The following is a 17444-nucleotide window of genomic DNA, read 5'->3' as shown; positions in this document are numbered from 1 at the left end:
TCTGCTTCAGTAACATTCGCATGGGAATGAACCCTGTAATAAAGTTGGAATGGAAACTGTGATGAAACACAAAAGATGACAGTTTCACACTTCACCTAAACAGGATGTGAAGTCGCCACACACACAGAGAGAAGAGACTCAAAAAAAACTCAGGCCGGAAACTATTTCAGGTATATTTCTATAGCTCTGAACGATGGGGACCAACCTTAACATGAACAGACTTGTTGATGTTGTTAAAATTGTGAAACTGCCACAGTTTGGTTTGGTTTAGGCAAACTTCCCTCAGGTCAGAGTAGGAAAGAAAGTACATTGTTTGTTTCAAAGTAATAAAAAGTCAATAAAAAATGTAACTGCCTGAAATAAGGTGGTTAGTTAATTATTAGTTAATGCACCAGGATGTAGCAGGATATCCTGTTATTCTTCACATTCTACATTCAACATGTTAAATCTTTTTCTAGTGCAGTAATATAATAATAATTATAATAAACACATTTGAACTGAAGAAGTAACAGAGTTATTGGAGACAGAGAGACAGAGGAGCTGAGAGTTACATAACAGTGTGTGTGTGTGTGTGTGTGTGTGCGTGTGTGTGTGTGCGTGTGTGTGTGTGCGTGTGTGTGTGTGTGAGAGTGTGTGTGTGTGTGTGTGTGTGTGTGTTTGTCTTCATATAGTTGTGAGGACCAACCCATGGCAGAATACCAACATTGTGAGGACATTTGTAGTTGTGAGGACATTTTTCCCAGTCCTCACAAAGAAAATGCTAGGATAGCCTCTAAAGGCCTTAATTAATCATCTGTATGAATTTCAGGGAAGGTCCTAACAGAGATGGTAAACCCTGAAATGTGTGTGTTGGGCTAGGGGAAGTGGTGGTCCTCACAACTACACAAAGACATGTATGTGTGTGTGTGTGTGTGTGTGTGTGTGTGTGTGTGTATCTGCAGTATATCTCCTCTGGATCTTCATTCATTCAGCCCCAGAATGTTTTCCTCTCCTTTGATTAATCTCTCCGTCTCAGAGTTTTTCCCCGTGCTGACATTCTTTTTCCATGAATCAGTTCCAGTACTTGCCAGTTTCCACCCGTCTCCTCTTCCCCTGCTTCCCTTCCCTTGATTCCTTCTCGTGTCTTTCACCCTGTTCCTGTTTGTCTTGGAGACCATAAACTTATTGTAGTTTTTTCTGTGTGTTTCATATTTTTATTGATGTGTATACAAAAAAAATCAGAGGGACATACCTACATCAGGGTACATTGGTGTTGACATTAAACATGTTGTACACATCCTTAGATTTAAATTGTATGATTTTAAGAACAAACAACAGTCACACAAAACCGAACCAAATAGACTATACAGTATTTAGATATTTAGACATAGTCTGTATAAAATGAATAAACCGACCACATAAACATAACAGATAAAATACATAAATAAAAATAAAAGAGAGAGGGGAAAGAGGAGGAAGTAAAAAATAAATAAAAATAAAAATAAATAAATAAATAAAAATATAATAATAATAATAAAAAGAAAGGAGTGTGTGTGTGTGTGCGTGGGGGGGGTTACATCGTCACAAAAAAGTCCATAAACGGTTGCCATTTTGTAGTTTTTCCTACCCCCAGTCTGCATTTGGGCTGACACACAGAGACAGACAATCACACTGTCAGTCTTTCCTACGGGCAATTAATGTTTTTGGACTGTGCACAGACAAACTCTACACAGAAAAGCTGCAGGCCGGAGTTGAAACAGCGACCCTCTTGCTGTAAGGCAAGACTGCTAACCACTAGACCCACACACTTCATGTAGCCCCTGCTACCAAACAATAAACGTAAATACAGCTGCATCTTAATAAATCAGAATACGATGGAGAAGTCCATTTCCAGTAGTTCAAGTCAAACAGCCCCAACCAAGTATTGAGTCATATACTGGGCCGTAAAGTATACCCCCCCATACCATAGGGCCTGTAAAACAAATATCTTTTTTTTTTTTTTTTTACCGTAACATATAGGGTTCAGGTCATGATATTGTCTGTATTTTGAGCATAAAATAAAACGAATATTTCAAATAAAAACAGTGATACAGGGTAAAATTCTGGAAACTATTGTTTCATGAAGTCTCCAAAAACAAAACATTGATATTTTGCAGGCATCAAATATCTAGCAAGTGCATCTGAGACCTTTGTGTCACTCAGAGGGGAGTTTCAAAGCCTTAAAGCAAATGCGCAAAATCTTGTCCAGTCATGGGGTATTCCGCCTTCATTTCCACAAAAACGCGGAAGGCGCACAAAAAGACACTTTGGTGAGTTATGCGAGGATGAAAGGCTATCGAAGCAGAGGAGTACTTCAAGGTGTCAGTATGTTACGCAGCTCTAGACATTGCCATTGCGCAGGTGACACACAGGTTTCAGGGCATGCAGGAGGTGGTTTTGACTTTTGTCAAAATCCAGTGATGAACTGTATAAATCAGCAAGTGCTCTAGCAGACCCCCTCCCCCCCCGACACTGAATTTTAGGTCTTCATTAAATATAAGCCAGAATCATTATAATTGGAAGAAATTAAATAAATGAAGACATCCATCCATCCATCCATCCATCCATCCATCCATCCATCCAACCAACCATCCATCCATCCATCCATCCATCCAACATCCATCCAACCATCCATCCAACCATCCATCCATCCATCCAACCATCCATCCATCCATCCATCCATCCATCCATCCATCCATCCAACCATCCATCCAACCATCCATCCATCCATCCATCCAACTATCCATCCATCCATCCAACCATCCATCCATCCATCCATCCATCCATCCATCCAACCATCCATCCATCCATCCATCCATCCAACCATCCATCCATCCATCCATCCATCCATCCATCCATCCATCCATCCATCCATCCATCCAACCATCCATCCATCCATCCATCCATCCATCCATTAAGAATATAATTGCCATCCATAGCATTCAATATGAGCTGAACAGATGTGTTGTACATGTCGTGTTTGGATGCCAATGTTGACTCACAAAGCCAGGAGCAACATTTGTAGAGAAACAATGTAGTCCGCCAAACTGGTTCTGAGACGGTTTACAAGTTGAACCAACGGTGAACCAAAACCAGTAGAACCAGGTTAACTTTAGTCTAAAAGGGGTTTTAGATTCAATGTAAGCTAGAGTCACAAGGCGGACACCTCGTCACACGACCTGGAGAAGCCTCATCTTTTCACTTCTTGATTTCATTTCCCTTTCTGAGGAATGTGGATCTATGTTACTACTCAACAACTACAACTATTCAATCAATCAATCAATCAATCATTGAATGCTGCTTTAACAGGGAAAATAAGTTAGATAGTGAATACAGTTTTTGTTTTGTTCCTTTTATGAAAAGAATCAAACTGTGATTCACTGAGGAGCTCGCTGCAGACTGGTGACAGTTTATTGTAAATACTTTAGTTGAATTAAACTCTTTAGGCTGATGTTTAACCAGAGAAGAACTGAATCATGACAGAAGCCAGAATTAATCATCCAAGTGTCTAACATTGTTAAAATTGTGTCTGTAAATCTAAACAGTCCAAGTGGAGCTGTCACAAAAGGAAGTGATCTGTTTAGGTTAAACCTGCCATCTAGTGGCGTGATGGAGGACCAGCAGCTACTGGCTGCATTTACTCTTTAACACAAGTTTAAACAGGAACTACCCATATGAATCTGATGGAAACCCATTTCTGCCAGTTATAAAATTATGGATGAAAACTTGGCTTTGTTGAGAATTGTTTTTTGCCCATATTAAGTCGAAATTGTGAGATAAAAAGTTGAAATTATGAGACAAAAAGTCATAATTATGAGATAAAAAGTAATAATTGTGAGATAAAAAGTCAAAATTATGAGATAAAAAGTAATAATTGTGAGATAAAAAGTCAAAATTATGAGTTGTTAAGTGTGCATGTTTTTTCTTCAAAAACAAAATAAAAAATTAATAGGGAAAAAACCTTTACCGCAGTAAAAAGCATTAAAAAAAACCAACGTATATTAACATTTTTTTAACAGTAATAATAATTGTAATAAAAGTACGCCTAATTGACTTTTCTTTTTTTTCAATGGTATTTGCATTTAATGTAGAAAAAAAACATACATTAAATGCAAATATCATCAGTGGTGGACTCAGACTGTTAGAAGGGCGAAAAAATAAGAAGGGCCCATTCTGCACAACACGGGGCACCACCAGCAGCAAAAAGCTATGATGATCATGTATGATGAAATATTAGCATTAAGTTAAAAGGAGATCCAGATCAAAGTAATTAATGATATGGTCCTGACAATTAAAAGTACTGAACCAAACCATCTAGGGGGATCCGGGGCCCCCCCGGGAGAAAATTTGTACATTTTTAAGTAAAATGCATCTATTTTGTGCACTTTGAGAGCTAAATGAGAGCAAACATCTCACATAACATTATTCACAGTTGGGTGATACCGTATTATAGAATCTCTAAACCAGTAGTTCTCAACCTTTTTGAGTCGCGACCCCCAATTTAACATCCATGTTGTCCGTGACCCCCACTCACTGAACACAATCTCACACGCACAGTTCAGATCACCCAAAAAAGGAAACAAAATGACCAAAAAAGACACAAAATGACCCAAAAAAGAAACAAAATTACCAAAAGAACCACAAAATGACTAAAAAAAGACACAAAATGACCAAAAAATGATTAAAAAAAAGACACAAAATGACCATATAACAAACAAAATGTCAAAAAAAAAAGACATTAAGTGACCAAAAAGACTAAAACACATGAACACATGAACACTTTAACACAGTGGAGACAGAGCTGACTTCCAAAATGATTTGGCGACCCCCAGAAATCATCTCGCGACCCCAATTGGTGTCCCGACCCCAAGGTTGAGGATAGCTACTCTAGAGCAGCTGTTCTCAACCTTGGGGTCGGGACACCAATTGGGGTCGCGAGATGATTTCTGGGGGTCGCCAAATCATTTTGGAAGTCAGCTCTGTCTCCACTGTGTTAAAGTGTTCATGTGTTCATGTGTTTTAGTCTTTTTGGTCACTTAATGTCTTTTTTTTGTCATTTTGTGTCTTTTTTTGGTCATTTTGTGGTTTTTTTTTAGTCATTTTGTGTCTTTTTTTGGTCAGTTTGTGTCTTTTTTTGATACTTTTGTGGTCAATTTGTGTCTTTTTTTGGTCATTTTATTTCCTTTTTTTGGTCATTTTGTGTCTTTGGTGCCACAGAGGCACCAAACAGGAAAAAAGGCCACTGATCAAGGCACGTTATCGAATTTCCTTGCACTAGAGGGCACATCATCATGATTTATTGTATGAAGGGGCACCCAATCATTTCCTTGTAGCTACGTGTAGAGGCCAGCCAATAAGGCACTGCTGTTTTCACCACTGCTGTTTTCACTCTAGAGGCACTTTAGTCCATTAGTCATCTGTCCGATTATTGAAGCGCCTCCTTTGTTTTAATCCCTCCCATCTTCATCTTCTTCCTGTTCTTAAAGGTCATTCATTCACTGCGGACGAGCTGCTCCTTCTCTCCGCTTCCTCCCAACAAAGTGAGTGGGTAATGCGTGTGTGTGTGTCTGTGTGTGTGTGTGTGTCTGTTTGTGTGTGTGTGTGTCTGTTTGTGTGTGTGTGTGTGTGTGTGTGTGTGGAGAGGGGAGATATCGCTTGTTGGAGTATTTAAAAGTGAAAGTAGGTGCTGAATGACGCAGCAGATTCTTTTTTCTGCCACATTTCTAACTATGAATGTAACTTTTTTCCTAGAAGGAAGTCAGAGCAGAATCAGTTCTCTGCAGCGATGAAGAGGAAGATCTCACTCTGCGCACCTATCGGACTTATTATCGGTGTGTGTCTTCTGATCGTCGCAGCCAGAGGTAATAAAGCCTCTACCTACCTACATTAGGCTTATATCTACCTACATTACCTACAGTAGGCTTATATCTACCTACATTACCTACATTAGGCTTATATCTACCTACATTACCTACATTAGGCTTATATCTACCTACATTACGTGTTTGTCGCGTGTGTTGCATGCAGTTTGAAAATGTAAAGACGTGTTTTTGTGCGCAGATTAGTGAGAGAGATTGGTCATGTGGCGCTGTTTTTAATTCGTTTTTGTCGTTTTTTTCTGCAGTTCTGAAGCCAAGAGAGGAGAGCGGTGAGTAGAAATAAAGTTCTGCTCTTGATTCTGTTGTCAAACAAGCATTTTTCTGTCATTTGCAGGCATAAAATTCAGATTCTCAGGCTGAGACCATTAAAAGAAAAACATTCAGCAAACATGAGAATTAAAGACAGAAAAGACAAAATATAGCAGAAGTCAAAATACAATAACAATAATGATATATACTCTATCATTAAGGAAAGTGACCACTTCTGAAAAAAGTAATTATATCAAATATGTCAGTCAACTGATATAGTGAACATAATAACTGCAGGGAGTTTATACAAATGAAGAGATTTCAATGAATTATTATAATCCTGCAATTATTGCATCATTAATCACTTTTCCAGCGATGCAATTTTTGTTTTATACATTGATATTACAGATTTTTTTTTCAACCTTATAATGAAAAAACAAAATGTAATAATAATAATAATAAAAAATGTTTTGGTAACACTTTACAATAACCATCTAAGTGATGTTTATAGATGGTTTATAAACCAATTATTATTAACCATTTACAAAATTCTATACATATTTAATCTTTAAATGTTTTCAAGCAATTTCTTAAAGGCATAAGAATAATTTTGAAATGATTTACATACTTAATATGGTGTTAAAAATGTTATAATGAGTGTAAAGCTATTAATAAAGTAACAATTATGTTTGTTTATGGTAAAGAAATCTATTTGGCATTTATAAATTATAGTTCAACATTATTACATTTTCTATTCACCACTCTAAATTGCCTATATACGGTTTATAAATGATGATTAAAAATCTATTTACCATCTATAAATGATGGTTATTGTAAAGTGTTACCAATGTTTTTGTACCTTTTTCTGCAATTCCATATTATTTGGAATTATCTATTTTAACCACCATGCATTGTTAATGATAAAATAATAAAAACAAATATATTTCTTGTGGAAAATTCAGTCACATGACACTGTTTTTTTTTAATGTCATTTTTTTGCAGTTCCAGAGCCAAGAGCGCAGCATGGTGAGTAAAAATAAAGTTCTGTCTCTATCTTACTTTACCTGCAAACTTTTTTCTGTGAGAAGCAGTCGTTTAAATTGTGGTTCTCCCCCAACATTGCTGCTGCTACAACAAGAAAAACACGCAGTTAACATGAGCATTAAATAAAGCAGGAGTTATAGGATAAAATGTAATATATACACTACCGGTCAAAAGTTTTCGAACACCCCAATTTTTCCAGTTTTTTACTGAAATTCAAGCAGTTCAAGTCAAATGAACAGCTTGAAAGGGTCCAAAGGTAAGTGGTGAACTGCCAGAGGTAAATAAAAAAAGGTAAGCTTAACCAAAACTGGAAAATAATGTACATTTCAGAATTATACAAGTAGGCCTTTTTCAGGGAACAAGAAATGGGTTAACAACTTAACTCTATGGAGTCTTGGGCTATTTTGTCCATTTTTGAATTCTTTTCATGTCTTTGTAAGTCATTTTGTGTCTTTTTTTGGTCATTTTGTGTCTTTTTTAGTCATTTTGTGTCTTTTTTGGTCATTTTATGTCTTTTTTAGTAATTTTGTGTCTTTTTTTGGTCATTTTGTGTCTTTTTTTAGTCATTTTGTGTCTTTTTTTGTCATTTTGTCTTTTTTTTGGTCATTTTGTGTCTTTTTTTGGTCATTTTGTGTTTTTTTTAGTCATTTTGTGTTTTTTTTTAGTCATTTTGTGTTTCTTTTTGGCCATTTTGTGTCTTTTTTTGGTCATTTTGTGTCTTTTTTTAGTCATTTTGTGTCTTTTTTTGTCATTTTGTGTCTTTTTTTGGCCATTTTGTGTCTTTTTTTGGCCATTTTGTGTCTTTTTTTGGCCATTTTGTGTCTTTTTTTAGTCATTTTGTGTCTTTTTTTGGCCATTTTGTGTCTTTTGGTGTCTTTTTTTGGCCATTTTGTGTCTTTTTTTAGTCATTTTGTGTCTTTTGGTGTCTTTTTTTGTCATTTTGTGTCTTTTTTTAGTCCTTTAGTCCAACATATGTGATTTTGAATCTTTTTTTTTCTTTCAAAACACTATCATGCTCAATAAAGAATTTTAAATGTTGCAAATGTGCATTAATTTCAGAGTACACTGAGACATTAAACTGCATCATTTTCAATTAAATTCTGGAAAAGTTGGTGTGTTCTAAAACTTTTGACCAGTAGTGTATATGACATGATTTTGGAGGGATGTTTTCACATCTACAGCAGTTATATGTACTTTTATTTCAAAAGACAAAGCTGTCTTTGTTTTGACCAATACTCAGATGTAAAGTGTTCAGTGATGCTGTATTTTTGTTTATGCAAATCAGTCATGTGACACTATTGTTTCTGTGCAGACATATGGCCAGAGAACAAACAGCAGCCTGGTGAGTGAACACAGTGCTGCCTTCACTTTATAATGTAGTCAGAGGCTTTTTAAAGCTACATACTGGAATCATATGAAACTTAAACATCTGAGGAATCTGTTGGTACCAACTATGTTGTGGTATCTTCTTCGAAAGGGGACAAAGCAACGCTCCGAATTTGGGCTCAGGAAAAACTGCCAACCCCATTTTCAGAAGGGTCTCTTACTGGGGTCCATGCATAAATCGGGTATGACTGGAAACCTCAGACTCTTGTGGATTCAATGAGCCCAATTTTACTCATGGATATTGTAATTTTGGCTGTACTGCTCAGTCTTAACCCTCTATGGCAGTAGTTCTCAACCTTTTTGAGTCGCGACCCCCAATTTAACATGTATGTTGTCCGTGACCCCAAAAAAGAAACAAAATGACCAAAAAAAGTCAACAAAATGACCAAGAAAGACACAAATTGACCACAAAATGATCAAAAAAGACACAAAATGATCAAAAAGACACAAAATGACCAAAAAAGACACAAAATGATCAAAGAAAGACACAAATTGACCAAAAAAGACACAAAATGACCAAAAAAGACACAAAATGACAAAAAAAGGAAACAAAATGACCAAAAAAGACACAAATTGAGCACAAAATGATCGAAAAAAGACACAAAATGACCTAAAAAGACACAAAATGAACAAAAAAAGACATTAAGTGACCAAAAAGACTAAAACACATTGACACATGAACACTTTAACACAGTGGAGACAGAGTTGGCTTCCAAAATGATTTGGTGACCCCCAGAAATCATCTCACGACCCCAATTGGGGTCCCGACCCCAAGGTTGAGAATAGCTGCTCTATGGTACGGTGTTGCCCCATTTTTGGCCTGTCAAATTTCTACAATGCATCTTTTTGAGTGATGCTATACTTTAAAAAGAGGGAAGAGTATAGGGAACCAATAGCAATGCTTTAATTTGTCACATGACCTCCAGGAGGCCATATTGAAATTCTATTTTGCGACACAAAAAATCACTCAAAACGTAATTTCCTGGCCCTTTTCCATCTGGCAAAAAATATATTCCTACTGATGAATGAATAAACCTTCATTTTTGATAGTTTCATACACTTTGACTGTTCAAGACATTCATCTACAGGCAACATTCAGATAAGAAACCGGTTAAAAATGTTAATTTTATAATGTTTTTAAATTTAAAATGTTGTGTATTGTACCCTGTCGAAGCTACTGAATCTTTTACACATGTTAATTTAATAAATAATGTTAAAATTAATTTTAACGACTCTCTTTTATACTTGTGCATCGTTATGGTACAATTTTGCCTACGGACAACAAACCCCCAAAAATTTCTTCAGATTATGTTTATTTAGTCTATTTTAAGACCAAAAAACACTCCAAACATTTTTTTCCTAACTCCATCATAATGCGTACCATAGAGGGTTAAAGCAACAGAGTGCAGAAATCCATTGGTACCAACCATGTTGCTCCAAAGTAAGGCTAAACTATTTTGCGTGGGGAAAAATTGGCAAGTCCATCTTCAGAGGGGTCTCTTGACCACCTCAGGATAAGTGAATGGACTCTGTGGGTACCCACAAGTTTCCTCCTTACAGACATGTCCACTTTATGCTCATAGCATGCAAAGTGTTATTTCCGCCGATTATGGTCGATTTTTTTCTGCATCCTGGGGACTCTAAACAGTCTGTAAGTTGCATAAATCGGGTATGACTGGAAACCTCAGACTCTTGTGGATTCAATGAGCCCAATTTTATTCAAGTGTGATGATGTTAGTCCCCAAAGGAATCTGTTGACCTGTGCCTCCAAGATATCTGAATGAAAATGGGTTCAATGGTTAAAGACATGCCCACTTTATGCTGATAACATGCAGTTTGGGAAAAGATTTGCTCACAAAATGGCCGCCGTTGGTCGTTGGACCATTTCCCCTTAGTTTTTTTGTAAGTAGGCAATCAAAGATGAGAAAATTAAGTTTCTGGATCTATAGTCTAGAGTCAGAGCAAGAATATAGTGGAGACTCAGTGTCTTTTTATGTATATATATATATATATATATATATACATATATGCTAAATACCAACTTTTAAGGTTAAATTAAGCATTATTTGTGTCATTTGTTAAAGCCAACATAAATATTCAATCAATATCGCTTTTAAATGTTCCAGTTGGTATTTTGCATATATATATATAAAAGACACTGAGCCTCCACTATATTCTTGCTCTGACTCTAGACTATAGATCCAGAAACTTAATTTCCTCATCTTGATTGCCTACTTACAAAAAAACTAAGAGGAAATGGTCCAATGACTGAGCAAGATGGGCAATTTGGTGGCCATTTGATACAAATTAGAAGGTCAAAAACTCAAAATTTCGCTTGGGAACCATTTTTTTTGGACTCAGCAGCCTTGAGATATGTAAGGTAGGCCGGTTCCTGACTTGTACCCATAAATGCTCCTCACTTCTTATAGGAGGCCTTTATTCTGAAATCCGTCTAGACTATATGGGTCAGATTGGATGATACTTGTTTTTTCTTCCGATATCCGATCCAGTGATTTTGGCCAATATCGGCTCGATACCGGGACTGAATATCTGATTGGCACATCCTGAAACATGAATAGTTAAAATAAATTCATTTAAATAAGCATTTTCCACAAAGACATTTTTTTTAACAACACAAAAAACTTCTCCGTCATAGTTCAAGGGACATATCTGCATTTCTTCAAAGATATGTCAACCCTGAGTTTTATATTACGAGATTATTTAAAAAAAAATGTTGTTTCTCGTTACAGAAAATGTGAAGTTAACTGGCCCAGAGAGCCACGAGGCTTTCATTGGAGAGAGCGTCACGTTGGACTGCCACCTCGAACCTCAAGCTGATGTGAGAGAGAGATTTGATGCCGTCGTTGTTGAATGGAAATTCAACAACCAAGACCTTGTCCTTGTTTACAGAAGTCGAGGTTTTGCGTCTTATGAACAGGCCGAACAGTTCAAAGACAGAGTAAATCCTGACGACTCCTGGGACATCAGCAAAGGAAAGCTTGCAGTAAAAATCCCGTTAGTGACAAAAGCTGATAATGGAACATACAGCTGCTCTGTTGGACATGGATCAAAGAGAATGCAGTTCTCGACTCAACTCAACATTAAAGACTGTAAGTCATACCTTTTATTTAAAAAAAAAGATGAAAACACATTAGTAATACTGTAAATAAGCTTCAGCTGTATTGGGCTCAGTTTTAAAGCTACAGGGGAGATGCTTGTATCAAACTAGAAGATATGAAGAATCCTTGGTACCAACCATGTCGCTCCAAAGTAGTCCATTTTCAAGTCCATTTTCAAAGTCTTCTCTTTACAGACATGCCCACTTTATGCAGACCACATGCAGTTTGGGGGCAGAAACTACAGTAAAACTGTATTATTTTAGCCTATTATATGTGAATATTTGTGCATCCTTGGGTCCCTAGACAGTCTGTGAGTTGCATAAATTGGGTCTGGCCGGAAAGCTGAGACTCTTATGGATTTATGAGCCCAATTTTATTAATGTATGATGACGTTAGTCCCCATATTAGCTATTTAAACTCTCAATTATAAGGCAAAGAAGCTATTACATATGATATAAATAACAATCCAAATCTAGGCTTTATTTAAGCAAGGGAAAAACTGACCCTGCCCTTTTTAAAGCTGTTCCTTGACCTCTGACCTCGAGATATATGAATTTACAGACATGTCCACTTTATGCGAATCCCATGCAGGTCAGGGCAGAAACCACAGTTTTTCTCATGCATTAAACATGCTATTTTTGCCTCTTGTATGTCAGTATTTCTGCATCCTGGGGTCCCTAAACAGTCTATGAGCTGCATAAATCGGGTCTGAGTGTAAAGCTGAGACTCTTGTGGATTCAATGAGCCCAATTTTCTTCATGTGATGATGTTAGTGAGTGAATCTTGAGCTCAGTGTATAAAATGAGCTGCTGTGACCTCTAGGATAATCACAGCCTCATGAAACTTTACAACCACAAACTAGAGACCTGGAGCATTCAGAGGACGGATGGCTGACACATTATAGATTCACAATAAGAGGCTTTCTCAGCAGGAAACACATCACAAGTGCTCGTGGTACAATCGCCGAAAATACAGAAATCTGCTTAATGCCACTTTTTCGTGGATTTTTCTCTGGTGTTCCTCAAGGTCTTGGTGTCTTGATGTGGTGTTTTAGAGTTGTCAAAAATTGTTAAATTTAGCACCAAATTTATGTAACCAATGGTATTAACTCAAAGACTGCTTCTACAACTTCCAAGACTTAATCAAATATGGGAATAGACTTCATATACTCATAATGCTCTAAACACTTAAACACTATTAAACAATTAATATTAGTTATTTAAGAGTAGAACAACTTGAGTCACGGTGCTGAGCTGTTTCTGAAATGAATCTTCAGGTTCACAGCTTTCAGATGATGTCACCACTTCGATGTGACATCTACTGTTGACCTGCTGACTCCCCCTAAAAAAAATGTTTAGAGTTTAAAACACAAAGCTTGTAATAAATTCTCAAAATGTGAGAAGTAGAAAACTTAATCACCTTTGTCTTTTTGCAGCGGTTGTTCCAAGTAATGCCCACAACAAAGCTCAGGACCAAACTGTGAGTAAAACAAAAAACAAAAAAACATACATTTTTATTCCCATACTGTATTTGTCATAATATTCAGTTTGTGTAGTTTATACACTGGTGATTGGTTGACATAACAGTTCAAGTATTTAAAAAAAAAAAAAAGTATTTTCTTTGTTTGTTCCCCACAGACACAGAGCCACGGCCAAAACACTATCGCGGTAAGTTAAAGAAACAACAGCATTTGGCAGCTAAAGAGACAGACATTTCCTTCGGGAGTTGGTGTTGACAAAAAACAGTTAAAAGAGAGAATATTGGACTAAAAATCAGATGACACAAAGACTTCTCATTGATCGTTAGGTTTGCTCTGTAACAGCTGGATCTGAAAATAAGCAGATAACAAACTCTTTATATCAACTAAAAACGTAATGATGTGTCAATGTTCAGAAATCAGTTATCATAGTTCTAAGAGTGCAACCCAAATGAACCAATATCTGATTATTTTAAAGACTTCTTATCCTAACTAAATAACTAACTTATCCATGAATACCGCAGTGAAGAACACGTCCTGACATCTTTTCTTTACTTCAGGATGCTTCAGTTATCCTGGTTCTGGCTGCATCCACCTTGCTGTATTCTCTGTTCTACTGAAGAAATATAGTAAGATCAGGCATTCACACATTTGGCCTGCTACAGATTGTATAAAGGGCTTGTATTTAATCACAACTGCCACAGACCTTTATTAACCTGTTTTGTGCCGTACAGGTGCAAGACGAGACAAGGAAACACTTCAGGAGAACAATTGAATCAGAGAACGCTACCGAACAACACCAGCAGCCGAAATCAGCTGCCAAATGAAAGAAACTTTTTTATTCCAAACCCTTTTTTTTAAACATTGTGGTTGAACAAATATACCCAGATTGTAGATTTAACACACCTCAGTGCTGTTATGCACCACCAGCGAGGATGTTGGACTTTTTAGTTTTTTTGTTTTCTATCAGAGGCCAGTTGACTCAATTTTTTAGGCTGTCATATCAAACTAGGAGATCCAATGTAAATCAGAGGTATATCATCTAATGAAGACAGGGGTTGAAGGCTTTCTTGAATAAGTGGAGTGAGTCTGTGTTGTGGATGTTTGCAGGGAGCGTTGGGGCAGCAAGGTGCGGTGCTTGGTCCTGGTGATCAGGGTCAGAAGGTTGGCATCGGATGATCTGTGGAGGTGAGTGACGTTGGAGCCGGTCTTTAAAGTATGGGGGGGAAGGGGAAGTTATTGAGGGCTTTGTAGGTGATGAGCAGGATCTTGAAGTGAAATAGGCTTCGTTCAGACAGCAGGGCTTAATGCTCAATTCGGATTTTTTTGCAAGGTCGTTCACATTTCCAATTAAATGCGACTTGTCTGTGATCTCCAGTGTGAACTTTAAACGTACCAAAAGTGTCCCGCATGCTCATTGGAGGACACGACGACGTCACACGCAGCGAGCGTGCTCAGTGTTTACGGAAGTAGCAGAAAACATGGCCGCCAGCAGGAAGCCTATGTATGATGAATGCGACCTGGCTGTTCAGACTGGAGTCGCATGTCAAAAGATCAGATATGTATCGGTTTTAGGACCACATATCCAAGTGGCCTGGATCGCATTTGAAAAAATCGGATCTGTGTCGTTCAGACTGTCATTAAAAGATCAGATGCAGGTCGCATAGGGGCGAAAAAAACGGATTTGGGTCACTTCAGGCTGCAGTCTGAACATAGCCTTAGATACTTTAAATTGGGAGGTGGGTATGATGTGTTTTCTGGAGCGGGAGTGGGTGAGCAACTGGGTAGCTGAGTTCTTGACGTATATTTTTTTTTGGAGGTTGGTGGAAAAGAATGAGAGGGTGGGACGGTAGACTTGCAATGTCAGGTAGACTTGCATTTAATCACAAGTGCCACAGAGCTTTAATAACCTGTTTTGTGCCATAAAGGTGATCAGGGTCAGAAGGTTGGTAGTGGATGATCTGTGGAGGTGAGTGAGGGAGTGATGTTGGAGCAGGTCTTTAAGGTTTGAGGGGGAGGGCGAAGTTATTGAGGGCTTTGTAGGTGATGAACAGGATCTTGAAGTGAAATAGATACTAAATTGGGAGCCAGTGAAGGTGTTGAAAGATGGGTATGATTTTCTGGAGCGGGAGTGGGTGAGCAACTGGGCAGCTGAGTTCTTGACATATTGTTTTTTTTGGAGGTTGGTGGAAAAGAATGAGAGGGTGGGATGGAGACTTGCAATGTCAGGTAGACTTGCATTTAATCACAAGTGCCACAGAGCTTTAATAACCTGTTTTGTGCCATAAATGTGATCAGGGTCAGAAGGATGGCATCGGATGATCTGTGGAGATGAGTGAGGGAGTGACGTTGGAGTAGGTCTTTAAGATGGGAGGGGGGTTAGTGAGGGCTTTGTAGGTGACGAACAGGATCTTGAAGTTGATTTGTTGCTGTATTGGAAGCCCGTGAAGGTGTTGAAGGATGGGTGTGATGTGTTCTCCGGAACAGGAGTGAGTGAGCAACCGGACAGCTGAGTTCTTGACATATGTAGTTGTTGGTGGTGTGGGGAGGTGTGAGGAAAAGAATGGAGGTGTGAGGAGGAAAAGAATGCTGATGCAATAGTCTGGAGAGTATGAAGGCGTGAATGAATGTTTCTGCAGCAGAGAAGCAGAGAGCGGGACGGAGATGTGCAAAGGGCGGCTGTGGCTCAGTTGGTAGAGTCGGTTGGCCCCCAACCGAAGGGTTGTTGGTTCGATCCCTGACCGTCGCAGCAAGATACTGAACCCCAAATTGCTGCCGATGCTGTGTTCATCGGCGTGTGAATGAATTCCCAATGGTGGCAGGTGGCACCGTTTAGGGTAGCCTCTGCCACCATTATGAAAGGGCGAATGAGTGCAGTCTGTAGTGTAAAGCGCTTTGAGTGGTCGCAAAGAGACTAGAAAAGCGCTATATAAGTGCAGGTCCATTTACCAATGTTATGGAGGCGTTTATTTAATCAAAACTGCTACAGAGCTTTAATAACCTGTTTTGTGCCGTATAGGTGCAAGACAAGATGGGGAAACACCTCAGGAGAACAATCACATCAACAATCAACATTTTTTAAACATTGTGGTTGATCAAATATACCCAGATTGCCGATTTACCACACCTTGGTGCTGTGATGGCCTGCTGGCGAGGCGTTGAACTTTTCAGCCATTTTTGTTTTCTATCAGAGGATTTAGGCTGTCTTATCAAAGTAGACGATCTAATGTAAATGCAGGGAGGGAGTTCCAGAGGGTTGGGGCAGGAAGGTGCAGTGCTTGGTCCTGGTGATCAGGGTCAGAAGGTTGGTAGTGGATGATCTGTGGAGGTGAGTGAGGGAGTGATGTTGGAGCAGGTCTTTAAGGTTTGGGGGGGAGGGCGAAGTTATTGAGGGCTTTGCAGGTGATGAGCAGGATCTTGAAGTGAATTAAATACTAAACTGGGAGGCAGTGAAGGATGGGGATAGGTCCAAGGAAAAGAATGCCGATGCAGTATTCTGGAGGTTATGAAGGTGTGAATGAATGAATGAAGGAGACGTGAAATGTTACGAAGGTAGATGAAAGATGTTTTGGTGATGTTTTTGACGTGTGATTTCAAAATGAGTTTTTTTAACAGTATTCAAGGGTAAAAAATGATCAAAATGGCAGCTTCCCCCCAATTTTTTAAGTAATAGTAATAGTAAAGCTGTGTTCTCTTGTTTGACCTCTCGATGGTGCTGTTGTCGTCCTCTTACTGTGAACAGACAGTCACACAATATGCAGCTGTGATCAGAGGTTACCGTGGTGACTCACTGGTTTGGTATGTGTCGCTATGGAGACAGTCTTTATGTCAGTGCTCATCATTACAGTTGTAGTACTATGATGTGAAATGTATCAATTAAATTGTAAACAGGTGCATCTCAATAAATTTGAATATAATCATAGAAAAGTTTATTTTTGTCAGTGATTTAATTCAAAAAGTGGAAATAACTCATTATATAGATCCATTACACACAGAATGAAACATTTCATGTCTTCATTTATTTTATTTCTTCTAATTATTAATTATGGCTTTGATTTAATGAAGACACTCAATACTTGTTTGGGGCTGTTTGACATGAACTACTATCCATCATATTCTAACGTATTGAGATGCAGCTGTATATGTGTGACTGAACATTGGCAGCAAGTAAACAAATCAATCACAAGAAAGTGGCACTGAAAACTTTAATCAGAATCAGAAATGTTTTACTGGAATGGGGGGCATTGCTTTGTTACAGTTGCAGCTGTATAA

The 17444-nt window shown here is 38.1% G+C and overlaps 1 protein-coding gene across 2 annotated transcripts; it reads left to right on the top strand.

Moving 5' to 3' along the window:
• Nucleotides 1–5730: 5730 nt before the first annotated feature.
• On the top strand, nucleotides 5731–16987 carry LOC131989698 (uncharacterized). Of its 2 annotated transcripts, XR_009395975.1 has the most exons (10): nucleotides 5731–5879; nucleotides 6143–6166; nucleotides 7149–7172; nucleotides 8503–8532; nucleotides 11327–11686; nucleotides 13131–13174; nucleotides 13333–13362; nucleotides 13733–13801; nucleotides 13907–15177; nucleotides 15540–16987. XR_009395975.1 is itself a non-coding variant. In XM_059355005.1 (9 exons), exons 1-8 carry the CDS (start codon nucleotides 5804–5806, stop codon nucleotides 13790–13792), a joined length of 648 nt encoding a protein of 215 aa, XP_059210988.1. In that variant the 5' UTR covers nucleotides 5731–5803; the 3' UTR covers nucleotides 13793–13801; nucleotides 13907–16987. The 2 variants fall into 2 exon arrangements, 1 of the variants encoding a protein (XP_059210988.1); XM_059355005.1 differs by having other exon boundaries at nucleotides 13907–16987.
• Nucleotides 16988–17444: the final 457 nt, after the last annotated feature.

The sequence above is a fragment of the Centropristis striata genome, chromosome 17 (assembly GCF_030273125.1).
Source record: "Centropristis striata isolate RG_2023a ecotype Rhode Island chromosome 17, C.striata_1.0, whole genome shotgun sequence".
Taxonomy (NCBI): Eukaryota; Metazoa; Chordata; class Actinopteri; order Perciformes; family Serranidae; genus Centropristis; species Centropristis striata.
Note: the sequence above shows the minus strand (reverse complement) of the source record. Positions and strands in the feature narration are given on the sequence as shown.

Bases quoted from the DNA above. Each gene is read 5' to 3' on its own strand.
- LOC131989698 (XM_059355005.1), top strand. From the start codon at position 5,804: ATGAAGAGGAAGATCTCACTCTGCGCACCTATCGGACTTATTATCGGT. The intron at 11,687-13,130 runs GTAAGTCATACC...GTCTTTTTGCAG, and splicing joins TCAACTCAACATTAAAGACT to CGGTTGTTCCAAGTAATGCC. The intron at 13,175-13,332 runs GTGAGTAAAACA...TGTTCCCCACAG, and splicing joins ACAAAGCTCAGGACCAAACT to ACACAGAGCCACGGCCAAAA.